The sequence below is a fragment of the Xiphophorus maculatus genome, chromosome 3 (assembly GCF_002775205.1).
Source record: "Xiphophorus maculatus strain JP 163 A chromosome 3, X_maculatus-5.0-male, whole genome shotgun sequence".
Lineage (NCBI taxonomy): Eukaryota > Metazoa > Chordata > Actinopteri > Cyprinodontiformes > Poeciliidae > Xiphophorus > Xiphophorus maculatus.
In genome coordinates, this window is record NC_036445.1 from 32167110 (window position 1) to 32189963 (window position 22854).

Sequence of the window (22854 nt, forward strand, 5' to 3'; positions counted from 1 at the left end):
TAGCATTTCTTATAGTTTTCCTAGCTTCTGCCTGTTTCCTTTTATAATTAATTAGATTTTGGAAACAAATAATTTTCTTAAGTGTTTTAAAAGCCTTATTCTGCTGTTTAATTGCTGTTGAACATAATGGTGTCCACCAAGGAACCATTTTCTTTTTTTTTAATACCACTACTTCTAGGAATAAATATTAGGCTGTATTAATAATACATTTACTAATTTCTGAATTTAATTCATTTATCGGTTTACTTGTATCTACATTTTTCATATTAACCTCACTCATCACTTTAAAACTATCCCAGTTTGCTTTCCCAAATTTCCACCTCCCCTCAATTTCTACCTGGTCTTCTTCTGTATTTATTCCTATCCTAACAAAAATTGGATAAAGATCACTCCCCATTGTGCTTTCTTTAAACACTCTCCAGCTGCAACTATCAGCAAAAGATTGAGAAACTAAGGTCAAATCAATAGACGATTCCTTACCTCTTACCAAGTCTACCAGAGTGCCTACCCCGTTGTTTAATATTACCAATTCTTTTTCTTCAATTATCTCTTCTAAAATTCCTCCATTATAATAATCTTGATCTCCCCATAAAGTGCTATGTGCATTGAAGTTCCCACACCAAACTATTTTCCCTCTCCAGTGCTCTAGGATTATTTCAAGTATTTCTGTTTGAAACATGTGCAGTCATCTGTATTGTTGATATCAAATGGAATACGAACTGTAAATATAACGTGATATTAAGTTTCTCTCAGACTTTTAATTTATATCGAATAATTGATATGTGACACATCCAGATTAATATCTACCGTTTACATGATCATCTGAACCTGAAGGAGACCTTGGAGGCAAAACCCTTCTTTTACGTAGTGTTATCTGGTTTGATGGAAAAACAAAAGACAAAAGCAGACACATGCACGTCTAAACCGATTGTAAATTTGTACAAGCACGCGCGTTCTTCTCACATTTGTGACTCATCTAAAAATCGGCTGTACAGAAAACATGATTTCATAAAAGCTTGGATATTCCAGTGGTTCTCTCCAGGCTGCAAGGATTAACCTGACATTCACTCAGACTGTAACACATTAACACACTCACACACAGTCCATATTCAGTAAAACTATAGCCGTATGAGGAACAGTTGAGCGTTTTGTCGTTGGCATTTTGGAGCACTTTTCGGAATAAGTGTGTGTTTTTCTTTGGCCTTTTTCACTTCTCCTTTTCCACAGTCAAAAGTATACAGTAGTACTGAATACCGGCCACATATTGAGAGTGACATTTTTCTTAAAAATCGACCGGAGCACTTACTGTTTGCTGCTACTGATAATAATAATAATAATAATAATAATAATAATAATAATAATAATAATAATAATAATAATAATAACTCGTTCCACGTGAACGTTAGATAGCCTACTTCTGGTTTTAAAAGCTTTGTATTTGCGTCACCCTTCAGCAATCTATCCAGCTGCAGACCCAGTTTCGGCGCGTCTCCCTGTTGCTTTAAGCAGTGAGTCCTGCCGTCCAACAGGAGGCGTGTCTCCCCTACAGTCGGAGCTCAACCTTGCCAGCTGCAACCTCCGTAGGAACAAGTCAACTTCTTTGTGCTGCTATGGTGACTTCCCCGCGCCAGCTGTATCTAAGGTAAGCCCGTTGTATTCTTTTTACTTTCCTTTTTTTATTTTTTTATTTAAACTTTACATGTATTTACATCCCGAGGACATATGTTCGGCACTTGTTTGGTTCCCCACCCTTCGCGGATTACATCTGTTTAGAAAACGACTCTTTGTAGAAACAGCAGATAGAAACCTTTCCACATCGCCTCCCGGACGGAGCGGAAAGCTCTCCGGGTTTGAACTTCGTGTGCGATCCAGTTTAAGTGTCAGAGTTAAAGTAGAAACTTCTCCCGCTCTGAAGGAAAACGCTTTCTGGGCTCCTTCTGCTCCTCGGCCACTAAATGTTACACAGATGACAGCTTGATGACAACTGTATTTGCATCCAAAGAAAACATTAAATGAACTTAGTACAGCGCAGATGTTTGGATTGAGGAAAGAGGCCAGTTCCATGTGGCAGCATAAATAAAGAAACGGCTCTAGAAAACATCTGTCTCCCTTTTAAATGTGTTTTTCTTTTTTCCAATTCATGTCAGTTGCAGAAAGCGTTTAGCCCTTATTAAAACGGATCAAAGGTGCTCCATGCTCCTTTTCGACTTCGCTCCAACTCTGCTTTCCCGCAGTGCTGATTAAACTGCTTTAAATTACTGATTTAATAAAAGGTAACAATTTATGTCATCGCATCAAACTCTAATAGTCGACCTTTGAAAATATCTAAATGTGTCGAGAAATAAACGTTAGGGAAACAGACCAATAAAGTTCCTCAGTGTAGTGTACGACATTTAGTGGTTCATTGTATTTGAATCCCTTTAATATGGCACTAAAATGCGTGTTTCACTTTCGGCCTGTGCTTAATATTTACTCTGTTCATTTTAAGTTTGAAAAATACATTTTAGATTCAGGCTGGGAGGTAAGTTGGGTGTTGGCCATCCTACATGGTTGTCCGTATGAATGCAGACAGTGTGGAGAAGCAGCATATTATTAATATATTCTGTCACGCGTCTCAGCTAATTAAGAATCTAATAGGCAGAGGGAGCTGATAGAACAAAGAAGAAACAGGCTGAAAGTGTTAATTTTGTCGCTAAACAGAAACTAATTTCTGTCCGTGGTGCTGAAAACAATTTGAAGCCTCTGCTTTACTGTAGTCTACCTTATTTATCACAATTGCTGTCTCACTGCACCTCTTACTATAGTGTTGAAATTATACCCTGGCATATTTCATTTCAATCAAATCAGATTATCTTTGAATTGTTGTTGAAGATGCGTGGCAATTTTCATTAAATGCCAGTCGCCTTCCTTTACTCTTTTTTCCCTAATTTATATTATAAATGCATTTAATTCGCAAATTATGCCCCCCCCCCAAAAAAGAAAATTCAAACAAACTTTTTTTCAGAAAAAACACAGAGGCAAATTCCATTCTTATATCTGAAGGCCAAACATTTATTTGAACCAAATTATTCTTGTTTTAGTAATTGGAAAATAAATTGGAAACATCAGAACTGAACTTGAAAAATATTTCAGAGTCGGCCTATGAATAAAAGATTAAAAGTTAGTGTTCACTGTTCGTCTCTGTCTGACTAAAATAATCTAAAATAATATAGAAGAAAGAAGATTAGTGCTGAAATACCACTTCATCATTCTGAACCGAACAGATGCAGGCTGAGTCCGCACATAAGAGTACGCCTCAGTGACACCGATCAAAAAGAGACTATCACTTCAAATCCATCAATTTACTGCTTCTATAAGGCTGCGCAGAGCGGCGCTCCGCTGCCGGCAACAGCGAGTGAAGCCGGGAGAGAATCTGAGAGGCTGGGTGGCCGGGATACATGATCAGAGGGAAGACAGGAAGGAAGAGGAGAGACAGGAGTTGGGGGCAGGAATGTCAGTTTCAGCAGGGAATGCAGAGAAAAAGCGCGCAGTGTGACCAGCTGTAATCGAGAAACATGCCCGGTCCGTCCTGTGCGCTCTCACTCCACTAGTATTGGCACGACGTCAGCTTTCTGTGCGGCAGTGCAGCAGGAAGAGCTCGGACTGGATCAGCGCCCTCTCATCCTCTGTCTCTGTCTTTTTCTTTCAGCAAATGGATCTGTTGAAGCCCTGCCCTGCCTGACATGGATGCCCCGCCACCACCCCCACCATCATCTTCCTCAGCTGAGTCCGAGGGCTGTTTCTTCTTGGCGCAGTGAGCCGGACACGCACTGATCCCTTTTTCTTTTTTTTCCGCCAAATGGATGTGAAAAAGCCGTTGTTCAGCCCGGCGTAGACCATGCCGTGATCTTGCTCCAATCTGAATAAATGTTAAAGGCGTGACAGATATAAAGTCTGGGGAATTTACCAATTCATGGAATAAAATCCTGTGCAGCACACAAGCACCATGAAGATTACCTCCTTCCTGATATTTAAAGCGAGATTCAGGCACACCATGAGGCTGCTGCTGCTGCTGTTACACTGTGTGGGCTGCGCTCATGGGATGCCACACGTCCTGAGATTTGGTGAGCTACTTCTAATTTCTCCTCTGTGCCTCTGAAAGTTTCACTGTGTTTTTATGCTCAGACGTGTTGCTCCTCTCCAGATCTACTCACTCTTTCTCCTTCTCTCACTTCTGAAAATTAGTTGGAGTGTGTGCAGGGGGCACTGATTGAAGCGTAGCAACATCTTTAATTGGAACGTTGTGCAGTCAGAAAGTTGTCACATTGGAGAGCTGCTGGATTCAGACATGAATACATGGTTAATCAAAAAGCTTTGAAAAGCTTCACAATTTGTAACTTGCTAATAATGTAAGATGTGTTTGTGTGTTCTGATGATGTATGGATTATGAAATATCTTTGTGTGTTAAGGGGGATTTTAAGAGTATTGGTGCTTTGAAGTGTGTGTTCCTTGCTTAGCCATGTTGCAGTATGTAAGGAGATTAATATTTTTATTTTTAATTGTTCAATTTAGTGTTTTGTCATGTAGACATATGTCAACACTTTCACAGTGACATCCTGCCTCATTGAAATGAGAGAATGTTTGGATAAAAGGGTCAGAGTCTAAGTTTGTAATAAGGGAATTCATATTGACATTGTTATTTTTTATTGACAATATATTAGGGCATATGCAATACTGCTGCTCAATTTGTTTAGATAAAAAAGCTGGAAACGTGTTTTTATTTTATTTATTATGTTTACTCTAACCATTTTCATGGTAGATACTTGTTCGATAACTTGGACAACAGAGATCAGTCACACAGAAAAGATAAACAGGGAAAACAACATGCAATAGAAACAAATTATTTAAGATTTATTTTACTGCATAACTGTGTTTTAAATCAAGCACTGTTATGCAAATATAGAATTATATTAAAGAAAACTGAAACTGACATGAATATTAATATGTGATGATTACCAACGTATTTCAACAGGTTTTGACTGTCATTTGGTCTACAGATGAAATGTGAGAGAAGTTTGGTTGATGGAATCTGGAGATCTGGTGAACTTCACTGTTGCCTCTTTGTTTTACTGACAGCTTCTCAATTTCCTGGGATTCAGTTCATGTCTATTTCGGGAACTATGGACTCTTGGGAAAAAAAATACTACCATAACATTTTATTCATCATTGCCTTTTAACACAAACTCAGCTTTAACACTGGATTTGTGTTTTTCTTTTTGAACTACTGACTGTTTACATGTTGGTGAATCTAAGATGCAACTGGCAAGCCTTTGTTTCTGCTTAAGTTTTGATTGTGGAATGCTACATTTCTTCTGATATTGACATCAATTGACGATTCAAGAAATAACAGATTCAGTAAGATAGACATTGACATCTGAATATAGAAGACAAGACTGAACCTTTAGATTTGTGAATGGAAATACAGAACCCAAAACATTGCAGTTTAGTACAAGTGTTGCTAGCAGACTAAGATATTTCAAAAAGATGAGGCAAAAATGATCAGTAGCACTGGTATGCAAGCCTCTGGGATTATCAGATAATTACAGTCAGATGTTTTCTGACAGATGTGATTTGGCATCTGCTTTAGAACCAAGTTTCATCAGTCTTCATTTGTCCAGATTTAAGTAATTCTTTATTTCCTGCTTGAAAGCTAGAGCATTGATTTTGTATTCTGAAGCGCTGCTGGCAGCATCTAACTACATCGCTTGATGACATCATCATGCACTGTTGACATCCCTCAGGTTATGTACTTCAGACAAGACAGAGACACAAGCTGAGAACACAACTGACTCACTTTTTATGTGTGAACAGAAAGCAATTCTGTTCACACATAAAAATAGAATTTATGTGTGAACATAAAATCACACATAAATTCATCAACATGGCAAATGTGGTATTTAGGGAGAATTTCTGTCCATATCATGCATTAACTTTCATTTCAGTTAAATTTAGTTTTTTATTTTCCTACATGGAAAATTTGTTGCATAGCAGCAGTCAAAGACAGTCAAGACAGAATCCACACATCAGTACAAATACCACACTAAGTGGCAATGAATGAAACATTCCGATTTTGTACTGATCTCATTTAAAACTCTTAAACACTTGAAATGATTGTGCAATTACGACATCAGTTGTGATAGATCTGTTTCTTTCTTTTTTTCTGCATATATACTACTTTAGTTGAACCTGCTGGCTGTGTCATTATGCCTTATTAAATGATTTAGTAGATCTGATAATCTTCAAGATAACATTTAAACAACCTCACCATAAAACATTTGAGCCACACTGAGTTGCATCTGCTATCTTCTACTTTTTAAGTGAAATAAATTTAGTGAGTTTCAGATTTTGAACTTAAATGTGTGAGTCTGTGAAGAATAAACTTACAGTAGCAAGTTGTATTAACTTTTTATTAATTTGGTCAAACCTCCAGGAGTTGAATAAACTAGAGTTTTTAAGTTAGCACTTAAAAAATGAAAGATGAAAAAGACGGGAGTGGGAACTAATTCCCAGTGTGCTTAGTGGCATGTTTTTGTATCTTGTGTGCCTTCGTGAGTGAGATGGAAGTGTGTTACATTGATCTGGCTTTTGTGTGTTATTAAGGCAAATGTTTACTTTAATGCAACTGACAGTTTCCAAAGCTTAAGGATAATGTTAGCACTAAATATTTTTGAGCTGAATTCATTGTGATGCTTAATAAAATTCGTGAAATTTTGTTCATGCAATTTGAAACAAGAATTTTAATCATTTCAAAGTAAAATAAGTAGTTATTTTAACTTGAGAAATGTGTGGTTTTTTTTTTTAACAAAATAAGGACAGTTTTTTTCTTGCATATTGTGAAATAATTATTTGGTTCAAATTACAGCATTAAGTTAAAATTCACAATTCAAGATTAATGAATTTAAAAAATTTTTATACACTTGTTTCTTATTGTTAAATCAACTTCATGAACTTTAGTTTCTGAGTTAAAACCAATACAATTTTCTTGTTGACTTAAATTGCATTTTCAAGGCAGCAGCTTCATTTTCTAGTTAAACCACCTTCAAATGTTTTACAGTGTAAAGGACATGAAAAGCACAGGAACTTGAAATCCTCAATGCTACTGCAAAATTGATAGACTGGCACAAAATCAGAAGTGTTCCGCACGCCAGACAAAACTAAATTGGACTATTATCATTCGCTATCATCCCCCCTTTGCAAACATTTTCAGGTTGAGTTGTTTAAATTTCTAAAGTTAGCTGAAACACACCAACTGTCTAACTAGCTTATTAGCTTTCAACACACTAAGAATTTTAGTTGCCATGTCTTTTTTAACTACAGGTAAGAGAACTGTTACCAACAATAACATCACAGAAACTCATATTACAAAACAATTTGTAACACAACAAGAAAATATTTTAGCATTCAAAATAACACCAGGAATTCCTAAGACATAAGGCCTACAGTACAATACAGCTCAAACTGGCTCATTTTGGAGGCTTAAAAAAATCTACTCAACGTCTTCAGTCAACTCTTTAACAAGGACAAAATCTTACCAGATTTTGATTAGTTATGAAATTATGTTCTAATAGTATTGTAGTTCTAAAATAGCTATTTTAAAATGTGAACTTTTGACATTAAACCCAAAATTGTTACCTGTCTTGTCCCCTATCAAACTGCCATTTTTCTGATGTCTGTAGTTCAGTCCTTGAGAATATTTTCCTGTATTATAAGACAACTTAGAATCATAGCGGAACTCACTGTAAGGACAGTGATTGTGTCAGAAAGGTTTTTGTCTCTGCTTTAATCCTTGACATTTTGTACACATTTTCATTGTGGCAGTGGTTATTTGAAATTAGTCACAGTTTAGAGTTAAAAATCCCACTCATTTTAATTTCCATCTGAAGTATCAACTTCTGAAGAATGCTGAGCAATATGTATAGATTTGGTTTAAATTCCATTGGTTTTAGAATATATTTAGAGTAAAACATTAGCAGTTCAAATTATTTCTTTCAAGATCAGAAGGGAGTAAGAACATTAAATCAGAGTAATGGATGCCATGGTGAGACTGAAGAATAATGCTGGATTGCTGACAGTCACTGATAATAGATAGTGATTTGAGTGACTTTCCATACAGCCCATTGAAGATAGAGGTTGATATGTATCAACTGGAGGCAGTGAAAGAATGCACCACAGAGAAGCACAGCCTCCCAGGTATGTAACTGGCACTCAAGCCTACCTGCTTTGGAGATTAAATTTATAAGAAAATCTGTATCTTTATCAGCATATGCTGATAAAGAGTCACTATAACTCGCATGCAAAAATGATGGATGAAATCGTGTACTGTGTAGCAATAACTGTGTCAATGAATACATGCACTGTCTGAGAAAGCTCTGCAGAGTGGAGGTCAAACTGGATAACTCAGTGCTGGCTGTCATACTCTATTCTTGTGAAGGTCAGTGTCTAATAGAGCAGAGCAGTAAAATGTTACTTCTTGAAGCTAGAAAAACTTCCTCTTTAGAGAAAATGTACTTCCCTAAGAAACCTGTCCATAATTCGACTTGTACTATCCTACAGCCTCTGGGATGTGCCTCACTCATGACTTGGAAATAAGTAATAAATGTACAGAAACAGAAGTTGCTCAAGAGGATGGAAATATGCAACTATGACTAGTGAATATTGCAGCGTCCTGACACTTATGTTAGGATGCTATTTGTTGACTTCAGTTCAGCATTTTACACCATCATTAAAGAGACGCTGACAGTGAAGCTCCACGATCTGGAGCTTTCAACATCAATGTTCCTTTGGATCAGGGACTTTTTCTCTAACCGGCCTCAGGTGGTGAGAATGGGGGACAAAACACCATCCACTCTGGTCCTCAGGCTCAGGCACACCGCAGGGCTGTGTGTTTAGTCCGGTTCTTTTTACATTGTACACTCATGATTGTGTAGCCATCTACTCCTCTAACAGGGTTCTAAAGTTTGCAGATAATACCACCATAGTGCGTCTGATAACAAACAACGACGAGACCCTGTACAGAGAGGAGATCTAGAACCTGCCCCAGTGGTGTTCAGTGAACAACCTCATGCTCAACACCAGCAAGACCAAGGAGGTCATAGTGTACCAGGAGGACAATGCCCCCACCTATTACAAATTCAGGGAGGTAGTGGAGTGCATAAACAACATCCTGGGCATCCACATCACCTCGGACCTATCCTGGTCGCTGAACACCTCTTTTCTGACAAGGAAGGCCCAACAAAGAGTCTTCTTCCTCAAGAAATTGGAAAGGCTGGACTCCCAGCTCAGTTGCTCAAGAACTTCTACAGAGCTGTGATTGAGAGCATTCTCTGCCTCAGTATGACTGCCTCAGTATGGCAACTGCACAATCCAGGACAAAAAGGACTTGGCCCGGGTGGAGAAAACTGCCGAGTGGATTGCGGGGAGTCAGTTACTAAACCTAGACCTAAATATACTGGCAGACTGCAAAGGAAGACATATTCCATAACTGCAACCTACCTGGAGTACCTGGAAGCGCAAGATGTTTAGAGTTCAGAGACAAAGATGTCATGCGTTAACATGACATCTTTGTCATGTTAACGAATGCAATGTACTTGCATTCTTTCTGCCGATGGAATGCAAGTACATTAATCTTGCCCATGTTTCACTTGGTCTTGCTCTGTAAAGTCTGTTTCCCATTTTGGATCTGGAAAATCTGGGATCTGAAAGGTCCCAGACTGAAATCAAAGGGACCTATATCGCCTTCTATCGCCTGAAGAACATTTCCAGACTTAAGGAACTAGTTTTCCATAAAGTTCTAGAGAAACTCATCCATGTGTTTATCTTTAGTAGCATTAATTACTGCAACAAGGTCAGCCTTAAAAATCAGTCATATAGTTGCAGCTGATCCAGAACGTTGCTGCTTGGCATTCTCATTACTACCAGGAAGATAGAGCACATCACACCGGTTTTAAAGTCCTTCCACTGACAGAATACACTGTTGTTAGTTTATAAATCATTGAATGGCTCAGCACCACAATTAGGCCTGTCACGATAGCAAATTTTGCTGAGCGATTAATTGTCTCAAAAATTATTGCGATAAACGATAATATTGTTTGAAGACCTTTTTACACTGATTTAGTGGAAATGACATAATAATCCGTGCGATTTCTTGCAAAAGATAGATACACTTTATTTTCAAAAGAATATTTAACACTGGAACTGATAAACAAAATAAACAAAACAACCAAAAACGAAAACAAAATGGATTCTCAGTCTCCATTAACAAAAAACGCACTTGAAAAAAAAAACTAAACAACATAAAGTAAAAGTGGAAATAAATACTGCATTCAACCAAAAGAGTGCAGATTATGAAGTCTGTATATTATGTTGCCTTTCAGTAATAATTAGATTTAAATAGAGAAGATGGGCACATCGACTACCTGATGCAATAGTTCACACTACATGTTTTTTTGCTCCTATTTTCTCCCTTACAACAATCTTAAAACCTTGGTCTTTCTAAGATTGTGTGGTGTGTTACGGTAGATCATCGTTGCCGCTCCGATCTAAATCAGGGATTTTCCCCGACTGTGATCTTAATACAGCCTGTTGAATGTGACAGGCAGCCAATCAGAAAGCGCGGATTCTCCTCAGCGCTTTCTGAGGGTAAATTACGGAGGGGAATCCCAAACAGCTGACACGGAGCAACCGAGGTCCAGCGGACATTGGAGATGATATGTGGAAACAACATTAATGTTTATTCAACATGCAATGAATATAGAAATGACAAGAGGAGGAGTTGGAGCGAAATTGCTACCGCAGATGATAAATTCAGCTGTTCTTCGTTAACGTGACGTAAATAGGTTATAATGATTTTCATTCAGTCAGGACTTTACGCTGACACCAGCCACATGCATTGCAGGTAGATTGTAGTAAAGCATTGATTAATGCCTGGTTTTAAAATTAGTTCACTGGACTTGTAGCCATTATTTTGTGCCCATTGTTGGACACCGCACGACAGGAACGAACCCGATCGAACCGTTATACCTAGGATTTCTGTTGGCTAATGTGTGGTCTGTCAGGTTTTGAAAATGGGCCGACAATCGGCCTACAGCTCTAAGATCGTGTAGTGTGCGCTGGGCTTTACACTGAGGAAATGAGCAAGGGAGGGTCAGTGGAGAACACCGGAGTTGAGCCTTTTTTTCATTCAGTGTCATTAGCGGAAAGAGAAAAAGGCCGGAAGAGACGATAATGCCGATAATTGAAATGACGTCGATAGTTTTAATTTATCGTACGATTAATCGATTTATCGTTTATCGCGACAGGCCTAACCACAATACATTAATGTTGTTGTATCGACCTTCCAGACCCCTAAGGTTTTCTGGTTCTGATCTGTTCTGCATCCCCAGAACCAGAACCAAACATGGAGAAGCAACATTCAGCTTCTATGCACCACAAATCTGAAACAAACTTCCTGAAAACTGCAAAACAGATGAGACATTGAGTTCCTTTAAATATACACTCAAAACTCTACACCTAATCGAAGGTTTAGAGTTTCCTTTGATTAGCAGTAAGTGAAACACTGATCAACATATTTGATGTGTACTGCTGATTTTGATTATGGCATTTAACAAAATGAAATACTTATTCCTTGTTCCACAATTGGTGGCTATATGATGTTTTTATGATATAAAGCACTTTGAACTACCTCGTTGCTGATAAACTTGACTGAACTTGACCTAATGTCTTCATGATACAAAGCTAATTCTTTCTGCCGATAGAATGCAAGTACATTAATCTTTATATCCACCACTGTTCTGTTTTAAACCGTCTCTCAGTTAAGGCAAATACTGTCCTCACAATAAAGTTACAGGATGAAGACAGTGAAAAGTTGTAGTTAAAATGTTAGTCTAATATCTACCTGCAGTTCAGTTTTGGTTTTTACATCATTTACAGATTTTGGTTGTGCTTCTTATATATTTTTAGCTGTTTGGGATAAAGAAATGACATGCACAATTTCCAACTACTTGGACTAAATGAGAGCTTAAGCTTGGACAACGATTGTTAGACAATAATTAACACTTTGCCAAACCTAATGATTCACATTAAATAAAGGGTATATGTGACCTCAATGTTCAATTCATGCCTGTGGGTGTAAGTTCAGACTTAAAAAACATAAAATGCATGCACAAGTTTCGCTGTTTTAGGTGTGGTTTTGTCATGATCTGCACTGTTCCTGAAATGTTCCTTGCTCCTGCTTTGTACCTCCTGCTTCTGCTGTCCACTGATTGCTGATTGATGCTACCTGTGCCACTGCCTACTCTACCTTGTGGCCTGCACTCACTCAATGGGAGATTTTATGTCATCATTCATGTCCCAGCCTGTGAGCTGTATTTTTTTGTCCATGATCCTGATTGGGTACCTGATCTATTTTTTTTAACTCCTGACATCTTCACCGTGTGATGTCAGGTAGCAGTCATTGCTGCTAACCATGCAGCAATGACTGCATGGTTAGCTACTCTGATTCTGGCTCTGAACTTTGCTTCACATACAGTACTTGTTCTATGACAACTGCTTTAGGGACACTGGACATATTCGGCTTGCTCTGCCTGCTCTCTTGCTGATCTGAATCGTTTCCAGGACTTTTGAGTTTTGGATTGTGGACATTAAAACCCCTGATTCTGCCATGGTGAATTCTCATCATTAGTGTGAGTAATTATACTCACCCTGATACCAAAGTGCTTCATTACATCATCATCCCCAGTTTCCAATGTATACAGTTCTACAGGTGAAACAAACCCCAGGAAACAAACATACTCAGATCCTCTATTATTCTTAAGAGGGTTCAAATCCATCGAGGTGAGAACCTCTGAGGAAACCACCTCTGCGGGGTAACTCATTAATTCCTGATTATCCAATACTTCCTGTTTACATTCTGCATCACTCATCAACCTATGTCTATCATAGTATCTGACCTGTGAGTCAGTTCTGGTGAGAACCTGCTGATCATCTCCCACCTTCTGATTATTGGCAATAAAATCCAATTACTCTTTCCTGGAGGGGTGCACCAATAAATGCGTCCTCATTTCCTTAATTTTGGGAGATGGGTGATCAGCCCATAGGTAGAGGTGAAAATTATCCACTGATCTTATCTACCTCGACAAAAGTCTAAGAATCAACCACTCTCCTCTTTTACTCTGCCATGGCAGAAGTTTGACTGATAGACCACCCACCAGGTCATGTCTACATGCTTGCAGTTAACAATAGTGGCCCCACTGTTGCCAACTCAGCAACTTTCTTGCTCTATTTAACAACATTTTAGACAAAAAAATTAGTATCAACCAACATCGGAATCAACCGGTCAGATTTTATAATGAACGGTTATTGGCAATCAACCAGAAAACTGCAGTTGGTTCACCCCTTCTTTTCTGTGTTGTGAACTAAAGTTTAGTAGCATCATTGAGAATGCTACTAAATCAACAAAATACTCTGAAAGATGTATAAAGAGCTACTGTAATATTCAGTCCTTGTGAGGAAATATTTGTTTTCATGAACAAATTATACTTTTTCCAAAATTAAGATTTAAAGTTTTTTTATTCATAGTTTAACACATATCTAGAATAATAAAACACATAATATTCAACCTAGGTAACTTGTTTGTCCCACTCACTGACGGTTTAAATACTGCACTTTCTTAAATTAAGTTCAGCAGTGCTGGCTTTGTGACTATTAGGCAGTGCGGCGAGCCAAACCCAACAGACTGTTAGAAAGAGATATATAAGTCGTTGCTAAGCTCTTTAAGATATTTATAAATTACTTACAGCTAGTTTGTAGAATTGTGGAGCCATCTTAAGGTGATGTGTTACACTGATTGTCTGATACTAATAGATTGGGGCAAAAACGCAGGAAGCTAATAAGCAATGGCACTGCATTAGCCCCGGTGAACTGTGTGTGTTTTACTGATATGATTGTCTGTAGATACTCTGCCTCTCCTGGCTGAGAGAGGCAGGATTATTCATGCCATATTTCTCTCAGGCTTGTGTTGCTGCAAAGTATTACATATCATTAATGTGTCATGGGAAATTTTACATGTTTGCATCTTTCTTTCCTTTAGAACATCAGCTTGTTGCTTATTACTTGATTGGGAAAACAGGGCATGCATGTGACTGTAATAAGCTGAGTCTTCAATAAGAAAGGTTGTGCTGGAGGTGACCTAAAGTGTGGACTAACATTGGCAGGGATATTCTGTTCTTATTCTGGAACACACTGAGGACAGAGATGACCAGATCCATTCCATGTATCAATGTGACTGTAATTTGACTAATACATCCTTGTGGTTTGACCTGCACCTTAGTTACGTTGTACTGAGAGCTGCATCCTGGTGTTATAAAGACTTTGAGCCCTTGAGGACAGTGGCTGAAATAAACAGTATTTTATCCTGCTCCTTAAGACAGATTCTGTCTCACTTTGCTAACCTTTTTTCCTAATTCCTATGATAGCTCTTAATTAAGACACTCAAAAGCCCTGAGGACATCTTTCCCATATTAAAACTGCTTGTATGTGTACAAGAACTGACAAAACCAACTTTCCTTTCAGTTTAGCTTTTTTCTCCTTGGTGCTTTTAAAGAATAAGAATATTAAAACCTCTTATGGTGCTTCTAGAATTACAGTCAGCTTAAAAGGACCAATTTTAGGGTTCCTTCAAAGAAAAAAAATGTTGTGGAAAAAATACTTCATTGTGTAGCAATGTCATTTTTTTCAAACTGACTGGTTTAAAGGATGTCTCTGTGGTGATATTTAGAATTAGTGCAACCTTGTGGTGATTATTATGGACAAGTAAACTATATGGTGACTGTTGTACATGACATATTATTACCAGTTGACTATGATTGATCTGGCTAAGGACTGGATAAGAGAAGAGGGATTTGAGCTGGTTTGGTGATTTGTGAACATGAAGCAAGTACATAATTGGCAACAAGTTACAGCAATGGAGGAAGGAAAGTAGTTGAAGTACACTGCCTGGCCAAAAAAAAAGTCGCCACCAAAAAATGGTCACACTCTCTAATATTTTGTTGGACCGCCTTTAGCTTTGATTACAGCCCGCATTCGCTGTGGCATTGTTTCAATAAGCTTCTGCAGTGTCACAAGATTTATTTCCATCCACTGTTGCATTAATCTTTCACCAAGATCTTGTATTGATGATGGGAGAGTCTGACCACTGTGCAAAGCCTTCTCCAGCACATCCCAAAGATTCTCAATGGGGTTAAGGTCTGGACTCTGTGGTGATCAATCCATGTGTGAAAAGATGTCTCATGCTCCCTGAACCACTGTTTCACAATGTGAGCCCGATGAATCCTGGCATTGTCATCTGGGAATATGCCCGTTCCATTTGGGAAGACAAAATCCATTGATGGAATAACCTGGTCATTCAGTATATTCAGGTAGTCAGCTGACCTCATTCTTTGGGCACACAATGTTGCTGAACCTAGACCTGACCAACCGCAGCAACCCCAGATCATAGCACTGCCCCCACAGGCTTGTACAGTAGGCACTAGGCATGATGGGTGCATCACTTCACCTGCCTCTCTTCTTACCCTGATGCGCCCATCACTCTGGAACAGGGTAAATCTGGACTCATCAGACCACATGACCCTCTTCCATTCCTCCAGAGTCCGATCTTTATGCTCCCTAGCAAACTGAAGCCTTTTTTTCTGGTTAGAGGTTTTCTTACGGCTACACAGCTGTTCAATCCTAACCCCTTGAGTTCCCTTCGCATTGTGCGTGTGGAAATGCTTTTGCGTTCACAATTAAACATACTCCTGAGTTCTGCTGTTGTCTTTCTTCGATTTGATTTGACCAAACGTTTAAGTAATCGCCAATCACGATCATTCAGGATTTTTTTCCGACCACATTTCTTCCTGGAAGACGATGGTTCCCCACCATCCTTCCAGTTTTTAATGATGCGTTGGACAGTTCTTAACCCAATTCTAGTAGTTTCTGCAATCTCCTTAGATGTTTTCTCTGCTTGATGCATGCCAATGATTTGACCCTTCTTAAACAGACTAACGTCTTTTCCACGACCACAGGACAAAACTGTGGGCACCCATTATTAAATCAAACCAAATACAAAAAGATGAACCTACAGAAGCACCTACCACCCTTAAAATGCACCATATGTTTAACTTTGAACCAAATATTTGCCTACATCTTCCAGAAACATGAGTTTAACTGACAAATACAATAATAATGCTGATATTTGGTGTTCCATAAGCAAACCTTAGTGTCTTACATTGTACAATTCTGTACAAAAGAAATTAATTAACTGGAAGCCATCATGTGCTGAGGGTAAAAAGTGTAAAATATTTCTTTATACTTGTTGCTCAGCAGATGTGTGTAAGGAAACATGAGCTCTATATGTTGTAACTAAAAGAATCAGACTCAGAGTCACAGAGAAGTCTCTTAAAGTCAATAACTCATTATGAAGTGGTTATGAATTGAAACTAGAAAATTTCTGAAGAAATTTAGCCGGGGCCTGCCAAGGCGTGCCCGTCGGTTTGGGCCCGGCGTTGTCATGCTACAAATTAGCATCGATGCTAAAGAACGCTGCAACGTAATCAATAGCATGTGGAGAATCACAAGAACGTTAAGTAAGGTGGACGTGCACCATTCAGTATGATTTAAAATTTTGTCAAGGCTTTTATTTTGGAAGTTTGGTTAAACTTCATTTCAAAGGGCCAAACTAATCCCATGCGTAATAGTCCTTGGGTTAAAATTGTTATATAATGCTCAAAACACAAGTAGTTGATGTAAAAATATTAAAGGCTTTCATTTTGAAATGTTTGTTAAGCTTCATTTTAAAGCGCCAAACTAATCCTATGTTTATCAGTGCTTTGGATAAAAAAATCACATAATGCCCAAAAGAGCAAATACCTGATGTAAAATTGTCAAGGCTTTTAATTTGAAATTTTCAGTATGCTTCATTTCAAAGGGCCAAACTAATACCATGTGTAACAGTGCTTTGGATGAAAAAGTCAAATAAAGCCAAAAAGAGTAATTACATCATGTAAAAATATTCAAGGCTTTTATTTTGGAATTTTTGTTAAACTTCATTTCAAAGGGCCAACCTAATCCCATGAATAACAGTCATTGGATAAAATCAGTTATATAGTGCTCAAAACAGCAATAATCTCATGTAAAAATTCTCAAGGCTTTTATTTTGAAATTTTCAGTATGCTTCATTTCAAAGGGCCAAAGTAATACCATGTGTAACAGTGCTTTGGATGAAAAAGTCAAATAAAGCCAAAAAGAGCAATTACATGATGTAAAAATATTCAAGGCTTTTATTTTGGAATTTTTGTTAAACTTCATTTCAAAGGGCCAACCTAATCCCATGTGTAATAGTCATTGGGTTAAATCAGTTATATAATGCTGAAAACGCAAGTAGTTGATGTAAAAATATTAAAGGCTTTTATTTTGGAATTTTTGTTAAACTTCATTTCAAAGGTCCAAACTAATTCCATGTGTAACAGTCATTGGGTTAAATCAGTTATATAATGCTGAAAACGCAAGTAGTTGATGTAAAAATATTAAAGGCTTTTATTTTGGAATTTTTGTTAAGCTTCATTTCAAAGGGCCAAACTAATACCATGTGTAACAGTGCTTTGGATGAAAAAGTCAAATAAAGCCAAAAAGAGCAATTACATGATGTAAAAATATTCAAGGCTTTTATTTTGAAATTTTCAGTATGCTTCATTTTAAAATTCCGAACTAATACCATGTGTAACAGTGCTTTGGATGAAAAAGTCAAAGAAAGCCAAAAAGATCAATTACGTCATGTAAAAATATTCAAGGCTTTTATTTTGGAATTTTTGTTAAACTTCATTTCAAAGGTCCAAACTAATCCCATGTATAACAGTCATTGGGTTAAATCAGTTATATAATGCTCAACAGAGCAAATATCTGATTTAAAAATATTCAAGGCTTTTATTTTGAAATTATTATTATGCTTAATTTTAAAGTTCCAAACTAATACCATGCGTAACAGTTACTGAGTTAAATCAGTTATATACAGCCCATAGCAGCAAGTAGTTCTAAAGGCCAGTTCAGTCCTGATCTGTTTCAACTGAGAGTTCCACTATAGATAGAACTACAGTGATGCGTATTTGTAGTCCTAACCACCAGCCAATAGCCTCTTGAGTTCCGTTGCTATGTTAAATAAGTTTCTCACCAAGGTGTGAACTGTTAGTGACAGAGCCTGAGAGCCTCAGAAAATCCTGTCGCATGACTTTGCTCTGAAGCACCGTGACAGAAAACCGTACGGTCTAGATAAATTTCGAAAACATTTTACCGGAGCAGACATGCGTATCAATGTCAGGACCGATTTTGATACCAATCGTGCGATATTTGTGGGCGTGATGGCGATTTGAAAATTATCTTGGGGTCAAAAAATCTCTTCATTTCTCACTCTAGCAGAGGGGCACTCAGACAGAGAGACACTCTAATTTTAGGAAAAATGAGAAACTTTGGGTCGCTTGGAGACAAATTGTGGACAAACCGTAATTGGTATCGACGAGCCGTCTTCACTTTCGAAGAGATCACAGACGTATCTACAAAATGAAATTTGAATGGCATTTCTACGTGAATTCGTGACGACACAGAAAATCCTCAAAAATAGGGTATTTGAAGGATTTTTCCCATTGACTTATAATGGGGTTTTTTTCGTAGTTTTTTGCGAATTATGTCGCCACGTTAAGCCCGAATCCCACCAAAAGTAATAGCTCCAATGGCGTGAATTTTCTGCACGTTTTGATACCTCATTTGTAGGTGTGCACGCAGCGGTATGAGCCGCATTAACGGTTACGGATGAAAAATAAAGAATTGGGAGAATAGCAATAGGTTCCTGCCATTGCTTTGCATGGCAGGCCCCAATGATTTTGCTGGGGGTAAAGTAGACCCCAGCCCATGTCCTGCATGAGGTTTCTGTAGAAACAGGAATATTAATCCAACAGAAAAATCAATGGCGTGTTGCCCATCCAGAGGGAAAAATGCCAGCCAAAGCCTTTTTCTGCACCATGCCTCACCTACACCTGTCTGTCAGATGGCCAAATTTCTGCTGCTAAACTATAAATCGCTATAAAAATTGAAGCCATTTACAGTGATTTGGAGAATAATGACCTTTCTCTACCCATGGGGCTGGGATTATGCCGATGTTCTTAGGGCCAGAAAGCTTCTTTAGTTAGCTTGTAATTTTATTAAAGTTTGATATGTAATACAATAGACCACTGGAAGGTCTGTTGAAATGAAAGAACATAAGATGAGGGTGGAGGGGAGGAAATAGACCAGGGGACAGACGAACATAAGACCGGGCAGGGGAAGCAATACGGGATATTTATGGCACCTTCGTTCGTCACACTCAGAAACTCATCTACCAGTCATGTACCACGGGTGAGCTCTGCCATCCGTTTGTTGAGGGATAATATGAAATTTATCGTGCGGTTCGTCCGTAAAGCTACAAAGAAAAGCTGTAAAGCCGTGTTCAGTCTATCTGCCTACCTGTAAAAATTCTCCAGCAGGTGAATTCAAAATTGAACCAGCAAGTCCCGGAGGAAAAGGCTGCAGTACTCCAGGCATCGCGCCAGTCATTTTAAGGATGCTTACTGGTCCCCCAAAAACGATGAAAACCCGGGTATTATCATCAATAAATAAAAATCCCACGGGCCGAACTTGAAAGTTGGACATTATGCTGCTAGCACTTTGTTTTCGTCAACAACTCATAGGTGGAAGTGAGAGCTCTGCGAAACGCAAATAATGTCCCAACCGGAGCACGGTACGCTAAATCGCTAAATAATAAAACATAAATTAACAAAGCTTTGATGCAGATAAATTTTCCTCAAGGAATTTTAATAATCGAGGTACTCGAATCATTCGAGGAATCGTTTCAGCCCTAAAGAACACACTGGGTACTTGATGGAGGTTTATTGTTTTGGGCAAATGTTTGGTGTGACGATGGGAGGTTTTTGTAAAATAATTTTTTTGACCACTTTTTGAACTTGAAAAGTCAGATTAAGTTAGCATTCGTTTTCAACTAAGTTGTAAGAGATTTAGTAATTATTTTGTCGATATTTTTACAAAAAATAAAGCAAATATATTTTTTCAAACAATCAAGTCGTAAGTGCGTGCAAGAATCAAACCACCTGTTACCACCAACGGCCTTTGTTGGAAATGTTTGGTTTTGGAACCTAGAAGGTCGCGACAGTGTGTGTCTGATGAGAGTGTATTTGCATAAACATGAAAAAAGTGTGACAACTTCCGAAACAAGTGCAGAGCCGCAAGGAGACACAGGAGGAACCGTATCTGATGGGGAAACGCAGATCGAGAGGGGATGCCCTCTTTATCTTGGATCTTGATACTACCTCATTATGTCGAGATAGTATCTGAAAATTTCGAGATATTATTTTTTTTTACCAGAGTGGCGGAAACAGGCATCCATACATAAGAAACGGTTATGATACTGGGAATTTTGTAGTTCCTCTAAGGGGTTTGTAAAGCACAATATGTGCCGTTTTCTTTTTTGTTTACTTAGTGTTTTAAATATTTTGTGGTAAACCAAACCATTCACCACCCAAACATCAATGATAAATGGGTTATAAGACATTTTACAGGTCAACTTTATGTACCAGAAACATGTCTACTTCATCAGTTCAAACGGCTTACCATGCAGTTTTTCAGACTGCATGGTAGTAGTTCCAGTGTGTCCTTGCTTTAGTTTTTTCCAAGCACTCAGAGGAGAAATTTGAAACTTGATGCAGATAGAAAAATCTATTGCAGGGAACACTGAGGCTCTCCTTTCATCACTCAAAATTTATCTTTATTTGTGCTCTAGCTTGGCTGATGACCATATCTCTGAGTCACCTTCAGTGGAGTGCAAATGTGTTTTCTGTCTTTTCTCACATGTTCCTCTTTGAATCTATGCATTTCTGATCTGGCCTAATAATGGGTTGACAAAAAATATGTCTGAAGCCTCAATTAAAGTGTACTGCAGCTCTTGATTCCTGGATTTGGTTTAGCTCGAAACATCTGCTTGTATATGTCTTCATGGGAGTTTGCATTGGTACAGTGAACTGCAAGCTGCTTTGATTTCCCAAGGTTTTTTGCTCAAATCCCAGTGCTTTCAGATTGTAAACTCTACTTACAGATTCTTGAAATTTGTCATAGGAGGACAAGACTGGAAGAGTGTACATCCTTGTTTGTAAGAACTGACAGAGTGAGATGGGGTCGGAAGAGGCAGACTGAATGAAGGTCAGCAGGGAAAAATTTATATCAAAACATCACAACACTTCAGAGAGAAGGCAGCTAATAAATAAGGAATGTTTGCCTTGAATTAAACATGACTATAAGTGCTGCTGGGAATAGGGAACTCTTTTAGTACATCTGAGCCACAGTATTTTAAATCATGACTCTTTAGGTACATCATTTAAGATTTTTGTTTTGTATATTAAATTTCAGATGCTTTTGCACTGATTTTTTTTAAACTTTAAACTTAATTTGTAAAGCTTCCATCTGTGGTGACTGGTTATGCCAGAGTTCCGACATGTTAATGTCTAACGCACTAAAAGTGAGAGCATGTATGGCTAACTGAAAAATGTTACTGCTAAAGGACATTTTTTACTTTACACCTTGTAATGTAGTGAATTCTGAATGTTGTTTTTCTAACTGAACAACCAGTATGATGATATTATGACAAAGTCAGTCATTGTCTCTTCTGCTTCCACAAGTTTTGTCTTTTCAAGCTTCCAAAATCCAGAGTTTATCTCCCTGATGACTTTGCATCAATATCTTTAAGCTGCTGTCATGTTGTTTCATATATTCAATGTTGTCAAGTTTAAATGTAGGCCACACATGGGCTATGTTCACACTGCAGGCCTTAATGTCAATTCAGATTTTTTTTTAAATCCACTGTTCTTTGCATGGTTGTTCATATTTCCGGATATATGCGGCTTTATGTGATATCCTATGTGAACCACAAGCAACATAAGTGTCCCGCATGCACAGTTGTGGATACAATAACGTTGCATTTAGCTAGCATTTTCAGTGTTTGCGGAAGTAAACATGGATGGTATTGATCGAGTACATTTAGCCATTTCAGAGTTGTTGTCCAACACATTAACAACTTAATCTGCATTAACATAACCCCCATTGTCATTGGGGTAATGCTAGAAGCTTTTAACAAGCCCCACAGTTAGAAGTAGTGATTACTTCATCCAATACCTGTGTGTTTTATTTCCTTTAGGTAAGAAGGCCTCTGCTGTCGGATGTCATTAGTTGATTCTCTTCAGTTTCAATAGAATTTAGCCAGTTTGTTCAGTTAAACTTCTAGGAAGTTCATTTGGTGTTTTTGACAGTTTTGAGTCTGATTCAGTGTTAGCTGTTGACACTGATTTAATAATTAAATTCTTTATATTTTGCAATTACCCATTAAGCTGTACGAAGAATGTTACATTATAAAATTGTAGTTATTTTCATACCGTTCTTCACATATTTCACTGTTAAACAACCAATCCTTTTCAAGGGTTTTCTTTTATGCAACAGCTGCTCATTCCTCACCTCACTCACTACATCTCCGTTTCTTTTTGTGTTGTTCAGCATTCCAGAATCTGCATCAGTTTACTGAGTCATATTCTGACTAAGATATGTCTTAGTCAGACATATCTGTTAAAGTCCAAACTGAAAAAAATATTAACACTGGAATTGGCAGGTTTAAGCATGTATTCAATAGTTTAAATTAAAATGGGTTGTTTAACAGTGAAATATGTGAAGAAAATTCTGAGCTAACAAGCACAAGTG

General features: G+C 37.9%; 1 protein-coding gene across 2 annotated transcripts in view; it reads left to right on the plus strand.

Moving 5' to 3' along the window:
- Positions 1-1554: 1554 nt before the first annotated feature.
- The window catches only part of grik2 (glutamate ionotropic receptor kainate type subunit 2), a 460468-nt gene continuing 439168 nt past the window's right edge, over positions 1555-22854 (plus strand). For both annotated transcript variants that reach the window (XM_023330613.1, XM_023330615.1), the window contains exons 1-2: positions 1555-1642; positions 3689-4103. In XM_023330613.1, the coding sequence (XP_023186381.1) occupies positions 3986-4103 (118 nt within the window). In that variant the 5' untranslated portion in view covers positions 1555-1642; positions 3689-3985. The remainder of the gene's footprint in view (positions 1643-3688; positions 4104-22854) is intronic.